Source organism: Panthera pardus, unplaced genomic scaffold (genome assembly GCF_024362965.1).
Source record: "Panthera pardus isolate Hobbes unplaced genomic scaffold, ASM2436296v1 HiC_scaffold_11, whole genome shotgun sequence".
Lineage (NCBI taxonomy): Eukaryota > Metazoa > Chordata > Mammalia > Carnivora > Felidae > Panthera > Panthera pardus.
The window spans coordinates 3,174,119-3,193,600 of record NW_026526666.1 but is presented as its reverse complement, the minus strand read 5'-3'; the positions used below and the strand labels follow the sequence as shown (position 1 = coordinate 3,193,600).

Sequence of the window (19,482 nt, the reverse complement as noted above, 5' to 3'; positions counted from 1 at the left end):
GGTCGTTAGGTGCTGAGGACATAAAAATCCTTGCAGGACCTCTCAGTCTAGCAGCCGCAGCAAGACAGTTAAACCTGTAATTGGCAAGGGGCGGCAGCGAGGCTCAGTCAGATAAGAGTCAGACTCCTGATTTTGGCTGGGGTCACGATCCCAGGGTCATGAGATGGAGCCCCGCATTGGGCTCCACCCTGAGCATGGAGCCTGCTTAGGATTCTCTCTCTGCCCCTCTCCCCTACTCGCACTTGTTCTGTCTCTAAAACAGACAACAAAAAACACCCGTAATTGGCATAAAATAGTACTTTAATAAATAATATAAATAATCCTCTCATTTAGATTAAACCTTCAGTATAATCATTCCCATGAGACCCCACCCAAACCACAAGAATCAAGGTACCAGCCTACCGATATCCCCAGATACCTGTTGAATTGGACCATTACTGACTACTTTGTGGATTTCATTCTTAGGGAAGATGTGCACCCTCTCCTGACACTCAGGTTCTTTCCCTGCTGTTTGCTGCCAGCAATGGTAAGACCTCAAGCTGAACTCAAGCTCAAGTACTTGGTTCTAAATTCTAACTGCCCCTTGGAACAGTTGAGTCTTCATCAGTCCCTGAGCTCATTTTTTGTTCTGCTCAGTCATATAGATCAAAAGTTACTATGGGGACACTTGGGTGGCTCGGTCTGTTAAGCATTGACTTCGGCTCAGGTCATGGTTCTGGAATTCAAGCCCCGCATTGAGCTCTGCACTGACAGTGTGGAGCCTGGTTGGGATTCTGTCTCTCTCTCTCTCTCTCTCTCTCCCTCTCCCTCTCTGTCCTTGTCCCTCTTGCGCATGCTGTCTCTCTCTCTCTCTAAATAAACTTTTTTTAAAAAGTTACTATGGACTAGTTTGTATCCTCTAGAATTTTCAGTGATTTGGAGGGAAAAATTTTTTAAAAAAGAGAAGGGGGGGCGCCTGGGTGGCTCAGTCAGTTAAGCTTCCGACTTCAGCTCAGGTCATGATCTCATGATCCGTGAGTTCGAGCCCCGCGTCGGGCTCTGTGCTGACAGCTCAGAGCCTGGAGCCTATTTCAGATTCTGTGTCTCCCTCTCTCTGACCCTCTCCCGTTCATGCTCTGTCTCTCTCTGTCTCAAAAATAAATAAACGTTAAAAAAAATTTTAAAAAAGGGGGGATTCTTTGGGAGTCATATGTTCATTATCCTGATTGTGTGATGGGTGTTATGGGTGTGCACATATGTCAAAACTTATCAAATTGTACACTTTAAGTATGTGTAGTTTACTGAATGTCAATTATAACTCATTAAAGCTGTAAAAATGTAAAAGAAAAAAAAGAAACTCAACCATACCTTGAATCCTAATGGTTTCCTAAAGAAGGAATCTCCTTTAATAGTTAATTTGAGGGACACCCGGGTGGCTCAGTCGGTTAAGCCTGCCTCTGATCTGTGTCTCCCTCTCTGTCTGCCCCTCCCCCACTCACACTCTGTCTCTCTTTCTCTCTCTCAAAAACAAAATAATAAACATTAAAAAAAATTTTTTTAAATAGTTAATTTGAGGTTGGAAGTTCCAGCATCCCTACAGGACAACTGAAAAGTAGGAACCAGGATGCCTGATTTTGATCCTGTATGCCAGCTCAGTAAGGACAAGAATCTTTTCTGAGATGTTCACTCTCTATTCTGAGCCTGGCCCGTAGTAGACTCGTTCAATGTCAGTTTAATGAACTAATGTTATCAGACAGAGGAGGGAGACTACAAATCCAGACCAAGTTCCAGACGGAGGGCATTCAAAGAAATAGTCTGACCCTATCGTGGCAACCAAGCTTCACCTACTCTCACCCATATACCCCTACATCTGAAGACTGAAGAAGGGGGACGCAAAAAGAGGAGTAAGAAGTCCCTACCTAAGCCCCATTCAGCAGACAGCCTAGGAGGGATAGGGACAAACTTAGGACTAGAGTTACTTTGGGAAAGAAAGATTTATTTTTGAAATCAAGGAAAACTTCAGGGCCTGGGGTCGTTGGGGTAAGAGTTTACAGGGTTGTACAGAGGGACACCGTTTGGGAAGACCAGGGGCTGGAAACATTCCATCCTGTGTTAGCATATCACTGACCATTCCCATAACTCAGCCATCCTGGGATCAGCTCCCATTACCAAAGCTGCTTCCTGACTCATACTTGAACTTAGCCAAACCATCTCCCCCTGTCTGGACCCCTCTCTCTCAACAGTTTCTTCATTCTTCCCACCCTGCACTCCATAAATAATGATTGTAACAGTCCTTTGAGATTCTTTGGTAACTCAAAGAAAAGAGAGGTTCTGTTCCCCTTAATGGAAATGACTCAATCTTTCAGATGCTCTTCCTCTGGCAGCTGTACCCTCTCTTTCTCCATCAACCCCTCCGGTCTGCATTCTTCACGTCCAAAAGCAGTCCTGTGCCCATTTGCACAAATCCTAAAGCTGACCCTCATCCTCTCTAGGATGTGATCTACACCCCTCTGCTCTCTTCTGGCCCAAACCCTGGAGCCAGGCCCTGCAGCCCCTCTGTGGGCCCCTGTCTTCGAAGCAGCCCCTCCACACTCTCCTCTCAACCCAGGCAGGCTGTTTACTGCCAAACCATGGCCTCCCACCCAGCCTAACCCAGCAGGGGGTAGGCTGGGAGAAGGACCAAGGAGGGGGCCAAACGCAGTTCCAGATTGGGGAGGAATTTGCTGCCTCTCTCACACCTAGCAGTCTGGCTGGTGGAGGGACACGAAGGGGAGGAGACCCACGGGAAGTGGCCAAGAGAGATCCACGGTTTTCAGTCTGAGAACAGAACTGGAGGGAAGAAGCCAGCTCTGTGTATCCCTTCCTCCCTTCCCCAGGAATCAGACTTTTAACCCCTCTTGGTACCTGGGCAAAGAACACGGACCATGTGAGCCCTGTGCCTCAGATCTAGAAGCCCGGTTTGACATACTATCAAATATTTTAGATTCTACCTCTTGAAGAAACTCCAGGTCTCTCAGTCTCTCCTCCTTAAAAAAAGATAGTGGACGCAGGAATCACAAGATAGAGAAAAAAGATTAGAGACAGATTTGAGAAAGAGAAAGAGTGTCGATCTCCATTTTCACAGAGTGCTATTTTTCAACCTGTGGGTCTTGACCCATGGGCGGATGGATGTATTTTGAGCAATATTTTTTTCGGTGGAGAATAACAGCAGAGAATATCCTAGAAAGAAAATAGTAAGGGTAAATACTATTTCAGGTTAGATGCGCCACAATGTAGTGTATTTCTTACTATGGATCATAATTGGGGGCCATTTGTGATTTTTAAAAAAAGTTTCCTTCCCCCACTCGCCTTTGAACAGAGAAAGCAGGGACACCCAACACCACACCGCCTCCTGCTTTATTTTCCATAGAGCTGGCCTCCGTGCATCTCCTCTGGTCTCATGCCGACTCCAGGCTTCAGGTTCTCAGGTCTGGGGTCCATAGTGTCAGGTGGAACCCCACCCATGCCATCCCCATGCCTGGCCCCACCCTCCAAAGCCTGATGGAGCCTCTGGAAGCCAGGGATGCTCTTACTCCCTGAAAGAAGAAATTCAGGAGTGAAATGCACACATTTCCATCTCCTCAGCCTCCTCCCACCCACGCCAAGATGCTAAAAGGGATGTCATCTACCTGGACCGGAGAAGATGCACGATGGCAGCAGGAAGAGCTGGGGTGACTACCCTCTGAATGAATGATGTGCAGGTGAAGGAGAGATTCTGGGGTTCACAGAGTCCCACCCTGCCACTCTGCCATCGCGGCTGTCTTTCCCTGGCGTCTCTAGCCCGGGGCCTTAGGAGAGCTACTCAACAAGTCTCAGTCCCCATCCCACATTGGTCCCCTTCAGTCTACTCGCCCCCTGCCTCCCGCCTCTACCCAGTGATTCCCCAGATTGTGTCCTCTCAACTGACCTTGCTTCAAATGATCTACACCCCACAGGGCTCCCTAATGTCAGCCACCACCACATGGGGCAAAAGGAGACTCCGATTCCCTCTCTTTTCTTTCCCAAGTCCTTTCTCCAGGCTGCTTCCCCCATCACCCTTGACCCCACAACTCACAACAGAGAAATCAGGAGAAATCGCACACCCCTCAGGGCCCCGACTGCCTCACTCTTCCTGTATGCTGAGGATTCGCAGCAGAATATTATACACATCTTGTTCCATGTAACCCTGTAAGTGACAGGAAGGAAAGAAAAGGAGATGAATAACAGAAAATGGGGAGAGACAGATAAGGAATCATTCTGTGCTTTAGTTGAATGCTGTTTTACTAACTATGTCCCCTGCTTTATAGTATGTGACTTCTCTACAGCTGTTTCCTTGTCTTTCCAAGGAGATAATGATATCTACTTTCCGGGACTCCTACGAGGGTTAAAAACTATGATTATAAAGCAGAGCACAACAAATGTTCGATTCTTTGTAGTTGTTATTCTTCCTAAGCAAGGAGCAAGCCACCCACCTCTCCTCCTTGGTGAGGGATAATTTGGCTCAGGATGAAACTGAGAAAGGGCATAAGGGACAGGAAAAGGCCTTGCAGTAGATCAGAGAATTGACGAGGAAAGGCAAATGCCTCTCCCCCTCACATCCATGCACAACCACTCTTGATCTACCTAATGAGATCCGGAGACCTGGCACTGGAACATCTAAAGTCCAGCTTTCTGGGGCGCCTGGGTGGCTCAGTTGGCTAAGCGGCCGACTCCTGATACTGGCTCAGGTCACGATCTCGTATTCGTGAGATCCAGTCCTGTGTCGGGCTCCACAATGAACAGTGGAGCCTGCTTGGGATTCTCCCTGTCTCTCTCTCTCTGCACCCTCCCCTCAAAATAAATAAATAAACATAAACAAACAAACAAAGTCCAGCTTTACACAAATGACAGGTATGTGCAGGTAGGAGGAGGGACCCCAAATGCAATGCCTCCTGCCCGACTCTCTGTCCCTAGACCCTCCCGGGCTCACCTGAGCGGCATTCAGCAGGTGCTTCCTATAGGCGGAGATGATCTCTTCATGGTTCTTCTGGGAATCCTGGGAGTGAGCACCGGTGAGAGATTATGCACCCACCCCACACCCCAGCACACCCACCCTGACATGACACCACCACCCTCCCTCCCCACAGCATGAGGAACAACAGAATGAAGTGGTCAGCTGTGCCACATGGTCTCTCTCGGCTCATCAGTGGCCCAACCTGGACCCCCGCCTGGCCAGGCCTCTGCAATTCCCAGAATCTCTCCCACGCATACCTCACTGCCATGGGCCACCCACCCTCTTCCCTAGCGGTGTCCATTTCCCTGAGGGCCAAAACATACCTGTAGCTGCAGGGCAAGGCGAGCGTTTTCTCCCCGCACTGCCAAGACCTCCTCTGAAAGCTGTTCCAGCTTCTTCAACAATTCTTTGATCTAATAAATAAAGGTTAATAAAAAAAAAACTTATAAAGGGACACCTGGGTGGCTCAGTCGGTTGGGCAACCGACTTTGGCTAGGGTCATGATCTCACGGTTCATGGATTTGAGCCCCGCATCGGGCTCTGTGCTAACCGCTTCCTCAGAGCCTGGAGCCTGCTTCCAATTGTGTGTCTCCCTCTCTCTGCACCTCCCCTGTTTGTGCTTTGTCTCTCTCTGACTCTCAAAAAATAAATAAATGTTGATAAAACAATTCCTTGATCTGAGGCCAGAAGGAAAGAAAGGGAACCAATGAGGCCCAAGTCACTTCCCACCCTGACACCACCCAGGGTCAAGGTCAGCTTTCTTTTATTGGGTATAGAATATGTGCCGGAAATTTTACACACATTGTCTCAATTCATACCCAAAACAGCTCTTCTTCTGTCCCAAGAAGAGCAAGACTTCTCTGAGAGAAGTGTGACTATTCACATTTTGTAGATAAGGAGACCAAGCTAAGTAATTTGTCAAGATCATACAGCTAACAGGTAACGAAATAATGATTTGAACCAAGATCTCTTTGAATTCATTGTTGGTGCTCTCCACTCTGTACCGAATCCTGATCTACTTGTGGCTGCTGACCACCGAGGGAAATAGAAGTGAGTTTTGTTTTTGTGGTTTGTGAGGCTGAGGCACAAACTTGGTTAATGGTAACCAGCGGTAATAGAAACGGCGGTAGTAGGGACACTAAACATAGCTCGCTTTTATTTACTGAATGCTTACCATTTACCAAAAGTTGTTTTGAGTATTTTAAATACAGTATCTTATTAATGTAATGCTCATGAAAACCCTATTATTGTCCCCATATCATAGAGGAGATTATAGATGAGGCCTAGATAAGAGACTTAGAGGTTCAGAAAACTCACCCAAGATCAGGCAGTAACTTTTGAAGCTGAAATTCAAATCCAGACGATGCCAGACCCCACAATTTTCTTTTGCACGTTTGTCTACATGCATCTTCTCCTTCAACACCAACACAAAATTCCTTTCTTTACTTAGCCCCACCCACACTGATTCCTATTCTGCGTAACAGTCCTTCTCTTTGTATGCACTCTACGTTCCAAAAAACATATACGCCCTATGTTTTTAAATCATTCTACCTTTGACCAGGCACACAACCTTTAATAAGACATCTGATCTCATTCATTTCACAGGCAGTTCTAAAATCACTACATCCATTTCTAAATTGATTTTTTCGGATTCCTCAAACACGTCTCCTAGAAACATGGAGACTTGACACTGACTGTTGGAGTAGTCGCTGGGAAACTCCAGTTTCTAACACGGGGGTTTTCAAACTTTTTAATTTGCATGGGGGCTCTCCCTGTTGATGGCAATCTTAGGTAGAACTCGTTGGGACTGAAGTGGAAAGGGGAGAGGGAGGTGTTCCAGGCTAGCCTACTCTTCTAAACCCCTCGGCCCCTGAGTCACCTCCTCCGAACCCCAGCAAAACCACAGCAACCCACCCCGACGGACCTCAGGCCTCTTGCTGAGCTGATACAGCATCTGCACTGTTGAAGAGACCTTGCTAATAAACCTTAGCAGTCCAGGGCCTGGGCTAGCTCTGGCCTGGCCGCCCTGCTTCTAACCCCGAGTCCCACATTCGAATACCTAAGCCCCCTCCTCTCTTCTATCTATACCTTAACCTTACCTCTAATCTCAACCCCAAATCCCCGAGAGCCCGGAGAACACAGCGTGGTCCTTGCAGATGACGGGAGTTCGGTTCAGCGGTATGAAACTGACTAAACCAAGGCAGGTGCGTGTCGGCGAACCCTGAGCCGCACGGACACCTTCCCCGATGGCTGCTTCGCCCCCCTCACCTTGGCCTCCTTGTCCCGGCAGGCCCCGATGAGATGCTCCACCTTGTCCCTGAGCACCTCGGCCGTCTTCTCAAACTGCTGGGAGCGGCCGCGCAGCTCGGCGGCCTGGCGCTCCTGCTCCGCGGCCCGTGCTGCCAGGTCCCCGCTGAGGCGCCGCTCCTCGGCCGCGGCCTCGCGCAGCCGGCCCATCTCCCGGCACGCCATGTTATACTTCTCCAGGAGGGCCTTCAGCTCCTGGCCCCAAGCCTGGGCCTGGGCCACCAGCGAGCCCCGCGTTTTCTCGTGCTGCCGCAGGCTGGCGGCCTCACGGGCCCGCAGCTCGGCCACCTCCTCGGTGGCCTGGTACAGCAGCTTCTTCAGCGTCCCAATCTCCTGGCTCTTCCCACTCATCGTGGCCTGGACAGCCCGCAGCTCCTCTTCCAGCTTCCCCAGGTCCTGCTCCAGAGCGGCCACCTGGGGGGAGACTGGGCCCTGTGAGAAGGTGCCGGGTGGCTCCCCGCGGGGGCCAGGGGACCCGCGCAGCCGCCGGTTTTCCTGCTCCAGCCGGGCCAGCGAGGCTTGGGCCTCCCGGTGCCCGTCGGCCAGGGCGCGGATGCAGGCCCGCAGCTCCTCCAGAGGTTCGGCCGCCGTGCGCCCCGCGACGCCCCTGCCCACCACGTCCGGCGGCAGGTCGTCCCACAGCCCGCGGAGGCCACTGCTCTGGGAGGCCAGGCGCTGCCGCAGCTGCTCGGTGGCCTCCTTCTCCGCGGCCAGTTCATCTGTCAGCAGCCCCACGCTGCGCCGCAACTGCCGCAGCTGGTCCTGTGCCTCCGGCTTGAGGACGAAATCCCGCTGCAGACACTGGCTCAGGGACTGTGGCTCCCCCTGCAGCCGCTGCTTCTCCTGCCCCAGCTGCCCCAGCTGCCCCAGCAGGTTACTGTTGCTCAGCCGCAGGGCCGCCACCTCCTTCTCCAACCGTCCCTTGGCCGGACCTCCTCCAGGCACCTGTCCCCTTGAGGGGGCCCCTAGAGGCTCTCCGCGAGCCCCAGGAGCCCCTGGCCGCCCCCCTTCATTCTCTTCGGGGGTGGTCTCTGGGCCCGCGTGCAGGGCTCCCTCTCTGGGCCGGGCAGCGGCCTCAGGGCTCACGGGTAATCCCGCCTTGGCCCTGTCCAGCCTCACCAGCACCTGCTCCAGCCTGGCCTCCATCTTCTCCCAGGCGGCCGCCGCAGCCTCTGCCCGGGGTGTCCCCAGAGCTCCCTCCAGGACCGGCCTTGACAAAGCCCCTCGGGCGGCATCCTTTTCTCGCCACACCGCGGCCACCTCCTCCCTCAGTTGTAGCAGGAGCTGGTTCACGTCTCCGGGGCCCACTGGTGCAGCCGCCGTGCCTGCTGGTTCAGCCCCTGGGGCCGGGGGCCCCTCTTTCTGGCCAGCACGTGGCTTGTCGGTGTGATCAGGGCCAAGGGCCTGTCCACCGCTGGTGGTCAGCTGCTGTCCTGTGGCTTTCCCAATGGTCTCAGACCTGGGGCTCTGGGGTGGCCCCTGTTCTTCCGGTTGGGCCCCTCCATGGGCTTCATACGGGACCTCCCCCGAGACCGAATCCTCCGCCTTCTTAGAAGCTAACGCCCGTTTGGCTGCAGCTGCAGCTGCTGCCTGCTGCTGTTTCTTTAGTTCTTGAATGCGCTCGGCCAGAAGGTCCAAGGGACAACCCTGCTCCATGCCATCTCCTCCAGGCCGCAGACTAGAGCCCTGCCCTCCTGGAGTCCCAGGCTGTGGTGATAGGAGAAGCCCCAGCTCCTGCACCTGCTCTCGAATCCCGTTCTCCAGGCCCAGGCAGGCTGCAGCTCGAGCCTCGCTCTCTTCCATCTTTCGCACCAGCTCCTGCTCCAACTGAGAAACCTTCCTCTGCTCCTCTTCATACTTCCGCCTCCACTCATCCGGGCATGGGTCTTCCTCCTCCTCTTCCTCGGGCTCCGCTCTCCACGGGCTCTGGGGTGTAGAACCCACCAGAGACTCTGATGGGGAGGCCTACATAGAAAAAGGAATAGTGAAGTCGGGCAGCTAGCCCAGCCCCCGGACGGCCTTTCCTCTCTTAGACTGTCTTGATGCCCCGAAGACCACTCCCTGGGAGATATCCCAGTGAGATAGCCTGAGGAGGGAGATGGGGAGGGGAAGATCAGAGGCAAAAGGCACTTAGGGTCTTACCTGGGATGTAAGATCTGGATGTTGAGCAAGCCCCTGACCTATACAGAAAAGCAGGGGGGAGATGAGAGCAGAGATAGGTCCTTTTCCAGCCCACACTTTATCTTCAGACTTTTTCTGAGAGGAACAGTCCCTCGATGCAATAACCTTCCCACACATGTCTTCGTGGTGCCAGGAGCCACCCCCATTGAAAGGGTCCCTGACTATCTAGCATCTTTGGTTCGCCATCCCAGAGATGCGCCAGCTCATTCATTTTGTCTGCTCACTTATTTATTGGGCACTGTGTCAGGCACGGTTATAGGCACCAGGACCTCACTGGTGAGCAAAACAGCCAGTGGCCGGCCTAGTGGGGGAGACGGAGACTGACCGTCAAATCTCACGAATAGATTTACGATCACAACCCATAAATGCTAGCGATAGTACCAGGCAGAATTGCCTTCAGCGAGACAAGGCTGCATGAAGGGATTTTGTGACCATGCTTTTGAGAATTTGGGCTCATTTCACAAGTAGCAGCAATAAGTAAATCAACATTCCACTAGCTAGTGACGATAGAGGGATTCTTTGTCCAGGAACAAACGGCATTCTAAGAAGCTTCTGGGATTCTAAGGCTATCCGGGAGAACTTCGAAGTTACGGAAGGGAACCTGCCTTACCTCCCTGCCGCCCCTGCCGGAGCAGGGCCTGCCGGAGCAGCCTCCACAGCTCCCTGTCCTCTGAGCGTACAGCATAATGCAGAGCGTCGTGCCCCTCGTTGTCCACCGCCCCTGCGTCTGCCCCGTGGCTCAGGAGAAGCTCGGCCACCTCCGCGCTGCCTTTCTCACAGGCCAGGATCAGAGCCGACCTGTGGGTTGGGACAGATCTGGGCATAGGCCTTCCCCAGGGAATCCAGGAGTCCTGGTTCCAGAAATTCCGCTCAGAGTCAGATCTCACTCGGTGCAGCAAGAACCACAGATCAGCGCCAGCCAATGACAAAGCGTTCGAGCAGACCAGAACTGTTCAAATGCCGTTCCTTGGAGGTGCAGCATCAGAAAGCCGGGGGCCAATTTGAAGGGCTCTGTGTTCATCTACTTTCTATATTGAGGTGCTGCGTGACTTCTTTATTGGCAAAAGGATCCCATTGCTTAGAAGATAGTTTGAAAACCAGTAAATTAAGCAAATGAATCCAGAAGCATCGATTCCACTCCCGGAGTCATCTGTGCCAGGAAGTCATCTGTGCCTTCTGAGCAACTGCTCAGAAGGAAGGAGGTTCCCAAGAAAACAGAGACTAGTCTTCCTTCTTCCCCAAAACACAGACACACAGACACGTGCACGCGCACACATACACACACACACACACACACACACACACACACACACACACACATTTTGCCCAGGGCCTCCTTTCTAGAGCGGTCAATGTCTGGATTTGGGAAGGGGGGTGGGGAAGGCTCACTTGGCATCCTTGTCCGTGACATTAACCTGGGCACCTCTCTGCAGTAGCTGTGAGCAGATAGCTGCATGGCCACCCAGCGATGCGATCATCAGGGGTGTACGTCCGTCCTGCACAGATTGTAGGAAGGGAGGGGAGTTCATGAAAAAAGCCCTCTCCAGGGTCTGAATACTCCTTTCTGAAGGGTGAGAAGTCCTCCAGGAGATAAGGCCTAACCTCTCCATGAAGAAGAGGAGGAGGAGCAGAGGGAGAAGGAAGAGGAGGTGTGTGCAGCCGCGGTCATGGAGCTGAGCCAGTCAAGCTCTGAGAGAGAGAGAGAGAGAGAGAGAGAGAGAGAGAGGGAGGGAGGGAGAGAGAGTAGCAGCCTCCCTGCGAAGGTCACCGCCCAGCGGACACTCACATTATCTGGGACGTTCAGGAAGGCTTCGTGGTCACACAGCAGGAGAACACTTGAGGCACAGCCAGAGGAGGCTGGGGGAGGGATGGTTGGGTTAAGAAGAAGCAGGAAAAACACCTAGTCAGACTATGACCCAACATCGCCGCCAACCATTTCAGCAGTCAGCCCTGGCCTGCCCTGCTCCCCAAATGTTGTCTTCCCTCCCCTTCCGCCCGCTGGTCCCTGCAGCCACCCCATTTCCCACCGGTCCCCTGGCACATACCTGCCCAGTGCAGCGGACTACGATTTTCTGCATCCACAGCATCTTCGTTGGCACCATGCTGCAAACAGCCACAAAGGAGAGCAGCATGGGGCATGGAGGGTCCACTCTTATCACATACCCCCTCTTAGGGCACCAGCTTCCATAGTACTATGGGGAGGGGAAGGAGGACCGTGGCTCTGGCCAACTACTAGGCAAGCCCAATCCACCCCTTGTGGATGATAAGCAGCCTTGAAATTCAGCCCTGGGTCCTACACCTAAGGCCCAAGAAAAATCAGATTATAGGCAAAGAAGCACGTTAGGGAAAATGACACCTGGGTCCATGCCTGGGACTTTAGGATCATAATCGGGGAACTTGGAAAGGGCCAGGAAGAACAAAAGCAGAAGACCCATTTGCCCCGTGGCCTGTTCAACTGTGCTATTTGGAGACCAGTTTCTAGATCGTCTGCATGTCGTTTCACCTATATATCTGTCTTAGTGCTCCTAGCCTGCAAGCTCCTTAAAAACAGATGGTAGAATTTGGGGTGGATGTGAACACCTCTGTCCTCCGGCCACCTGCCCAGCCACTCAGCAGTTGGCCTCCGCAGGGGCTCTGCCAATGGCATGCGAATGACGGGCAGGCAGTCCCTGGGAACACAGCTCTATGACCGGCCCTCAAGGGCAGCATGAAGCATGGTGTCCGCACATGGTAGGCGTTACATAAAAGTTTGTGAATTAATGAATACGTGATTATCAGCTCTCTTGCTGATGAGAGGGGGATGAGAGGGGTCCATTTGACCAAATGTTGCTTGTGACTATAAGACAAAGTTAGAAGATTCTAGGCCCACTTCCTCCCTTCCCACAAGTAGTATCAAAGATTTCTGTTACCTGCAGCAGGACTTTGACACATTGTGGCTGGCAGGAGATGGTGGCCAAATGCAGGGCAGTGCTTCCTGGAAAGAGAAAGAAGGGGAGATGGAGGGCGGGTGGCCCCATGCAAGCCGATGACTCACAGGGAGGGAAGGCAAGAGACGCACAGATAATCAGGGGGAGATTAGAGAAAGAAGCAAGCTCTCAGCCCCATGGGGCCAGAAATTCCTGTTCCCCCAGTGCCTGGTACCTGGCAGAGGTAGGAGTAGGGGTGAGGTAAACCCAGAGAAGGGTTTGCAGAGAGGGGAGCCCCTGGAAGGATGCTGGCCAGAGCCGGTGAGGAAGATGTGGGGGCCACAGTTAGAACTTCTGTCAGTTGGCGTTCCCCCCCCCCCCCCCCCCCCCCCGCCACTGCTGCTGTAAAGGGAGAGGCCAACAGCTTGGCCCAGTGCATGGTCTAACTCACCATCCTCGTTTTTGCTGTTGATGTCAGCTCCATTTGCCAGTAAGATAGTCAGACATTCTGTCAGGCCTTTGGAGGCTGCCAGATGAAACCTGACAGAATCAAGGCCAAGGGACAGAAGGATGAAGGGACCAGTAGATGAGGGATGCGGGAGGCTTTGTAAGCACTGCCTGCTGTACTCCTTCACCCCCAGAGCCAATCCCCACAACAGACAGGGGAGTTCCCCGAGCCTGACTTTCTGAGGAAATGGCTATGTGGCTTACTGTCACAAAGCCAGAGGAGGCTGGGAAGCAAAGACAGAAATAAGAGCTACAGGTCTCAAGCAACCTAGACTTTTGCAGGGGTGTCCAGAGAGCGCATAGCTAACCACCTGTTGCTCTGACCACATGACCCTTTACAGACTGGGACTGTCCTAGAACAAGGCAGCCAGAGAGCAGAGCAGCGGACTGGACATTTGAAGGCTCACTTGGGCAGAGACAGGGATAATGTCCCTCCTGTCCGAATCACTCTGTCTAGCCATGTGATGCTCATGGCTACCACTTGGTTCCTGATGGCTCAAGCTTACACACCCTCCTACCCTTGCAATAAATAAACATTGTTGTTAGAAATACACCGTTTTCTGTTTGTTTCATGGGCTTCCTGTCTGGTTTTTTTGTTTTGTTTTTTGCCAGTTTTGTCAACCTGGGTTGTGAGATTGGACTCAGGATAGCTTCTTCCCTCACCATGTGCACCACTCGATCCATAGCAAACGCTGACCAATACGCTTTCCGATTAAGACAAAAAGGGCTCTGAGGCTGTAGGCACTCCCTGGTCCTACCTGATCTTGGGGTTTAGGACTTTCAAAGGGAACCACATATCAAGGGGAGGGAGGGTGCTTGGGAGGGGCTACTCACGAGGACTGGCCGCTCGAGTTCAGCTTGGTGGGTCGGGCCGACTTCCTCGAGGCCAGGGAGGCCACGCGTCCCACATCCCCCCGCTGCACTGCCTCCAGCAGCTTCTGGTCGCGGCGGTTCCATTTCTCCACCTGGTCGAGGGCCACAAATTGTGCGAACAAAGGGGGTGGGGTTGGAGTGGAAAAAGGAAAGAAGGATGACAGGCAACAGAAGAGAGACATTGCCGAGGTCCTTCCAACATGCCACAAGTCCCTCAGCCTAGATCATTCCGTGCTGCACTGAGAAACCACTGCTGGTTATTGCCGGCCCTGTAGACTACTGGGTTTATGGTCATGTTCGAGTACTGGATGCAGAGTATTTCAGATGTCTTTTTTTTTTTTTTTTAAATCATCATATGTGATTATTGCTGTCAAGTGCACAAGCTCAGAGCGATCCTAGCCACGACGCCTTTCCCTTTGGCTCTCCAGGTCTTGCCCGAGCAAACTGAACCACACCGACCACTCTCAGTTGGGCTCACGTTACCGCTCATCTCCCCACGCTGCTTTGCTTCTTGTCCTCAGATTTCTGCGACGCCAAGGCACCTAGCTTTACACCACGGCTAGGAGTCCAACTACCCAGCCATACATGCCATCTCTACCCCTCGGCTTTGGGCCCCCAACCTGGGAGGGGAAGCAGAGTTTCTGTTTTCCCATCTCATTTCTATGCCCTTTCCGTCCCCTTCCATGGCACAGCCACCCAAAGGCAAAGATAGGTCTCTAGCTAGGCTTGAGGAGGCAGCTCCCGTCCCCCTCCCTCCTCTTCACCCTGGCAGGGAGCAGCTGTCCCCGGCAACAGCCACACCTGCATGCATTGTTCCATCATTCCCGCTTGACTTTTGCAGGTGGTGGGGTAATTACAATAATTGAGGCATGGCAGGGCGTGAAGGAGAGAGAGCTGTGTGGAAACACCCAGGGCTGAGAGCACAGAACAGCCTGGTTGGATCCAGAGAGGGGAAGGGATGCAAACATCTGGGCTATGGTGAAAAGGGTCCTGGATGCACATTTTGTCAGCAGGCCCGAGTTCGGGGCCTGGTTCGGCCACTTTCTCACCTCTGGGACCCAGAACAAGCGACGGAACACCTCTGTTTCCCCATCTATAACGTGTGGGAAATAATTACTACCTCATCACGCTGTGAGCATTAAATGAGCTAACCTCATATGAGGTATATAAAATCTCTTTGTAACCTGTAAAGAACCCTACGAGCGTATGTATTCTTCTAACCAAACAGGAAGTGGGAGGGGTTGGGGGGTGATACATTACATTTTATGAGGTGTAATCGCAACAAGAAAGAGGCTTTGGGAGGAGGTGGAAAAAAATAGGGTCTATGGCAGCCCAATAACTCATTTTCGGATACTATTTACATAGCCAGGGCAAACTATGTCGCAAAAGCAGGAGAGATTTGAAACACCCACGCCCTAAGAGTGATCTCAGGCTAGTACAGCCCTTGTGACTCCATACAGTCTTTTTCAAGTGCTGTTTCAATTAGCCTCTCAACATCCCTGGAAAGCAGGCAGGGCTGAAATTATTTGATCTGACAGCAGAATAAACTCAAGCACACTGTCACTGGATAACTGTCCAGGGTCACACCACAAAATAGTGGTGAAATTGAGATCACAACCCAGGCCCCCTGACGCCCAATGCTGGTCCTCACCACCGGACCACACGCACTACTGTGGAAGAGGGTTTACTTATTGCCATGTACGCAGTCTACGGCGGCCTCAGGGGCAAAGCCACCCACCCTCAGACGCTACTCCCTGCACAGAGAAGAGTCTCCAAACAGGTTAAGTCTCCAAGGGCAAAATAAACAAAGTGTCTGCTCCATATACCAACAGACTCTGGGATGTAGAAACATGTTATCCAATGTCCCTTGAGGACGAGTTACAGCCAGAAAAAGCAGAAAGTTAGAATTACGCCTCCACCGCAGGACACTGCCATCAGCTGATCTCAATCTGAAGTCCTCCGCTTAAAATCCTGATTCTAACACGTTCTGTCCTTGTGAATTGAGGCATGTAACGACTTCTCTGAACCTCAGCTTCCAAGTGATATAATGTGCTATAAAGCACCTAGCACTATGCCACATAGTGGGTGCACAATAAATGCTAGTTCCAATCCCCATCCTTCCTAGCCTTGCTGGGCACATTTTGGATGTGCCAGAAATTCTGGGTTCAGAATTCTCCATACAGGGGAACGGGAGGCAGGGATCTTGCTCATATCAGCCAATGCATAAGAGCCAGGCTGTAGAGATGGTGAAGGTGGGTCTTAGCAACATAGACACGTTTCTTTCCACTAGAGAGCTCTAAATCCACCTGATTTTTTAAATATATATATTTTTAAAGTTTTATTTATTTATTCTGGGACAGAGAGAGGCAGAGAAAGGGAGAGAGAGAGGATCCCAAGCAGGCTCTGCACTGATAGCGCAGAGCCCGACCCAGTGCTCGAACCCACGAACCGTGAGACCTTGGCCTGAGCCAAGATCAAGACTCAGACGCCCAACTGAGCCACCCAAGCGCCCCTAAATCCACCTTGTTTGTTTCCTATAATCTTGTTACCCTAAGACGAATTTAGAAGAGGTGGAAATTCGTCACGGCCAAACCTCTGTAGAACTAGGATGAAGGACAGAGGATGCTTCCATATTCCAAGATCCAGTCCACTGCTCACCGCAGCTCCTTGGACAAGAAGCACTGGGTTGCCATCACAGCCTCAAGGGAGCAATCACCACATTAATCAGCAGACTCAAAAACAAGGATAAGCTTTGTATTTCTGTAGCAAAGATTAGGGGCCTTTGTACAAGTAATTGTGGCCTTACCTTATCTCTGGCTGTGTGCCCATAAGCATCCTACTGAGATGGGACACACCAACAGGAGAGAGAGAAAGACTGGCTACGTGTGTAGGACAGGTGCATGGAAATGGAAAGGCTGCCTTAGAGGAAGCAGGAGCTGACTCTCAAAAAAAAAATTTTTTTTTAATGCAATTGACATTCCTCTAAGCTGATTCAGTGCCAACTGTTGAAAGCTATTTTTTGGTCTACTTCCTACATAGGCAGAGAAAGCTAATAGGTAAGACTCCCTCAAAAAGCATCATCTATCAATCAGACTAAAATAAAACGAGACCATAAGAGCCGGGTTTTTATTTGTGTCTTTGTTTTGCTCTTTATATTCTGGATAACTTAGATTAACTTTAAAATGATCACTGATCTTTGCTCCTGATCTCAGTCTAAGGGTGCGGGGATCTGGCCCTGGACCCGGGGGTGGGAGTGGAGACAGGCAGGGGCAATCTTCCGGTGAGACTTGGAAGCCAGGCTTTGGGAGTGGCCAGGAAGGCTTGTTGCATTGTTTCTCTGACAAACATGTTCAGAGTGGTTAGCCACCCAAGGAGTGGAGGAATTTATCATAAGGGTGAGGAAGTTTCAGGAGGAAACAATTTGCAGCTGACACTGGCCTATTTTTTAAGCTTTTTGTGATCCATCCTGACCAAGGCAACTGTTTTCTTTCCAGCTAGATAGCTCTAAATCCACCCAATTCACTTCCTATGAGCTTGTGACACTAAAGAGAGTCGAGAATGGGTGGAAATTCTTCATAGCCAAACATCTGTAGAGCTGGCGTGAGGGAGGGATGTTTCCAAATTCCAACATTCCGTCCATTGCTTACTCCAGCACCTTGGAAAGGAGACACTGACCAAGGATTGGAGAATCAGGAAAAATGAAATAATTTCCCCATTCCTAAGGAGCAGGCAGACTGCACAGACCGGAAAGGGAAGGGCAATGTGGAGGACTTTCAGTGACTAGGGAAGTGTCCGTGTGAATCAGAAAATCATTATCAGTTAAGACAGAATCTGAGTAGCTTCAGTTTCTGGTACCTATCCTAGTCAGCCAGTAAATGCATTTTGATTGGCTGATCCATGTGTGGAGATGACGGGAGAAGCAATCACAAGTGGGACAAGGACAGGCCTCAACAGAGTTCTTACTCTTGCCTCATAGCTCACTCACATCCAGGCTTCTGTGGCCTGCCCTTGCAGAGCGAGCTGAGCTGTTCTCATGTTTGCTCCTGAGGGACACCACTAAGTCAGGTTAGGCTAAGTAATATTCCCACAGGTCGCTGGCTACTTCACTTCTAAATGAGCCCCAATCCCAATCTCCACAGAAAATGCCATCCCCAGATAGGGGGTCTCTCTATAAGAGATCTTCAGGGAAGAGGCAGCTACGTCCTCTCTGTGCCCCACCTTGTGTAATCGGCCTCGTGTTGTTTTCTGGGAGAACATGGGGGATAGAGTGACTTCTACTGGGAGCTCTCAGAGAGCATCCACTATACCCTCTTCTCCTATGGTCACCTTTCCCCAACTCAGTCCAGGAAGCAGAGAGCACAAGGCCTAAGCAACTGAGTAAGGGTTCTGAATGAAGGAAGATTCTGGGGAGAAGCAGGCAGGAGGTCTTGACTGGTCCAAGAACCAGTCTGATAACCAGACACTGCAGTGAGCTGGCCAGGGTGGATTCTGCAGGCAACTTACCCAGTTCCTTGGGGAGCTGCCAGACAAGTATGTCTCTTCTACCAGTGCCTGCCAGGCTGGGGGACTGCAAGATTAACCCACAGAGAGCAGGCAGAAGGAGGTTGGGGCAAAAGGGGGAAAACTAGGGTTGACAACCATTGGGCAGAGAGGGGCAGGGAGCCGAAGGGGGCAAGGAGGAGGCTGCTGGTGTGGGAGTACCAATTGGAAAGAAGTCTGGAGCGATGTTGGAGAGCCACTGGTGTTGATGAGATAGCAGGAGTGGAAGAGGCCGGGGTTGGGGGGGGGGGGGGGAGATGGGAGGCAGGGACAGAGAAGATTTTGAAGCAGGGCTAATGGAAGGCACTGGCCTGGGAGTTTGTTGGGCCGAGAGGAAACAGCAAGGATAGAGCCACATGAGAGGGCAGGGTTGGAAGGACAGATCAGGGCCGAAAATGGGGCTGTGGGGCAAAACTTGGGACATAGAGTGGAACTTGGGGCTGAGCAGGGACTGGGGATAGAGCAAATGCTTGGTGTTCAGTACTGTGAGAGAGCAAAAGTAGACACGGCCTTCAGGGAGGGGCAGGGGCTGCAGGAAATATCTTAGAAGTTGGGGGTGCACATGCTAGGAGGACAAGAAAGGGCCAAGAGAAAGGAACTTGGGGGAGGGCAGACGTTAGGAAGGCAAGTCGGCGGCTAGAGGACCAGGGTCTTGGGGAAGGCAGGGCTGGCGGGCTGCATTGCGGGAGTGGAAGAGCTGGAAAGACCGATAAAGAAAAAAGGCGATGGTGCATGAAGATGGGACTCAGGACTTCTGTCACCACAGGGCTTGGACCCCAGCCCCATCCTCCCGGACATTTTGGCACCTACCGCCACCTGTGAGCTGGAGCAGGAGAAGATGCGCTTCATGGCCAGGGCCAGAGCCACGGGGGGACGGGGATGCGCGGAGAACGGGGCTACAGGTTCCCGAACCCACGGGACTCGGCTGCGGCTCTGCAAGAGAGAGCTGTCAAAAGCAGAGTGGGACCCGTTCCAGGACCCGCCCCAGGACCCGCTGGGCTCAATCAGATACGAGAACCCTAGAACTGGCCTTAAAACTCCGCCCCTGGCCCTGCCCTACTCTGACGTTGCAAAAGCATAAAACCTGCAGTCTTTGGTTGCGACTTGGGCATGGTCTCAAACCTCGCCCTCCCAAAGCAAACCCGCCTCCAGCTCCAACCCACTCTATGGCAGAAGGTA

General features: G+C 52.0%; 1 protein-coding gene across 3 annotated transcripts; it reads right to left on the bottom strand.

Moving 5' to 3' along the window:
- Window positions 1–1,958: 1,958 nt before the first annotated feature.
- On the bottom strand, window positions 1,959–19,275 carry ANKRD35 (ankyrin repeat domain 35). Of its 3 annotated transcripts, XM_019436550.2 has the most exons (14): window positions 19,114–19,275; window positions 13,726–13,856; window positions 12,836–12,924; window positions 12,388–12,452; window positions 11,524–11,581; window positions 11,265–11,335; window positions 10,868–10,974; window positions 10,089–10,276; window positions 9,440–9,477; window positions 7,259–9,262; window positions 5,314–5,403; window positions 4,967–5,032; window positions 4,073–4,183; window positions 1,959–3,198 (listed from the first exon to the last, which is right to left on the bottom strand). In XM_019436550.2, the coding sequence occupies exons 1-13, from the start codon at window positions 19,150–19,152 to the stop codon at window positions 4,121–4,123; spliced, it is 3,009 nt and encodes a 1,002-aa protein (XP_019292095.2). In that variant the 5' UTR covers window positions 19,153–19,275; the 3' UTR covers window positions 1,959–3,198; window positions 4,073–4,120. The 3 variants fall into 3 exon arrangements, with proteins under 3 accessions (XP_019292095.2, XP_019292096.2, XP_053746338.1); XM_019436551.2 differs by lacking the exon at window positions 19,114–19,275 and having other exon boundaries at window positions 1,959–3,554; window positions 13,726–14,507; XM_053890363.1 differs by lacking the exon at window positions 19,114–19,275 and having other exon boundaries at window positions 13,726–14,506.
- Between the last annotated feature and the right edge of the window lie 207 nt (window positions 19,276–19,482).

Coding starts and splice junctions, on each gene's coding strand:
- ANKRD35 (XM_019436551.2), bottom strand. CDS start 13,946: ATGTCTCTCTTCTGTTGCCTGTCATCCTTCTTTCCTTTTTCCACTCCA. Junction 9,478..10,088: donor CCGGCAGGGGCGGCAGGGAG/GTAAGGCAGGTT, acceptor TTTTCTGTATAG/GTCAGGGGCTTGCTCAACAT. Junction 5,404..7,258: donor GCCGGGACAAGGAGGCCAAG/GTGAGGGGGGCG, acceptor TTTATTTATTAG/ATCAAAGAATTGTTGAAGAA.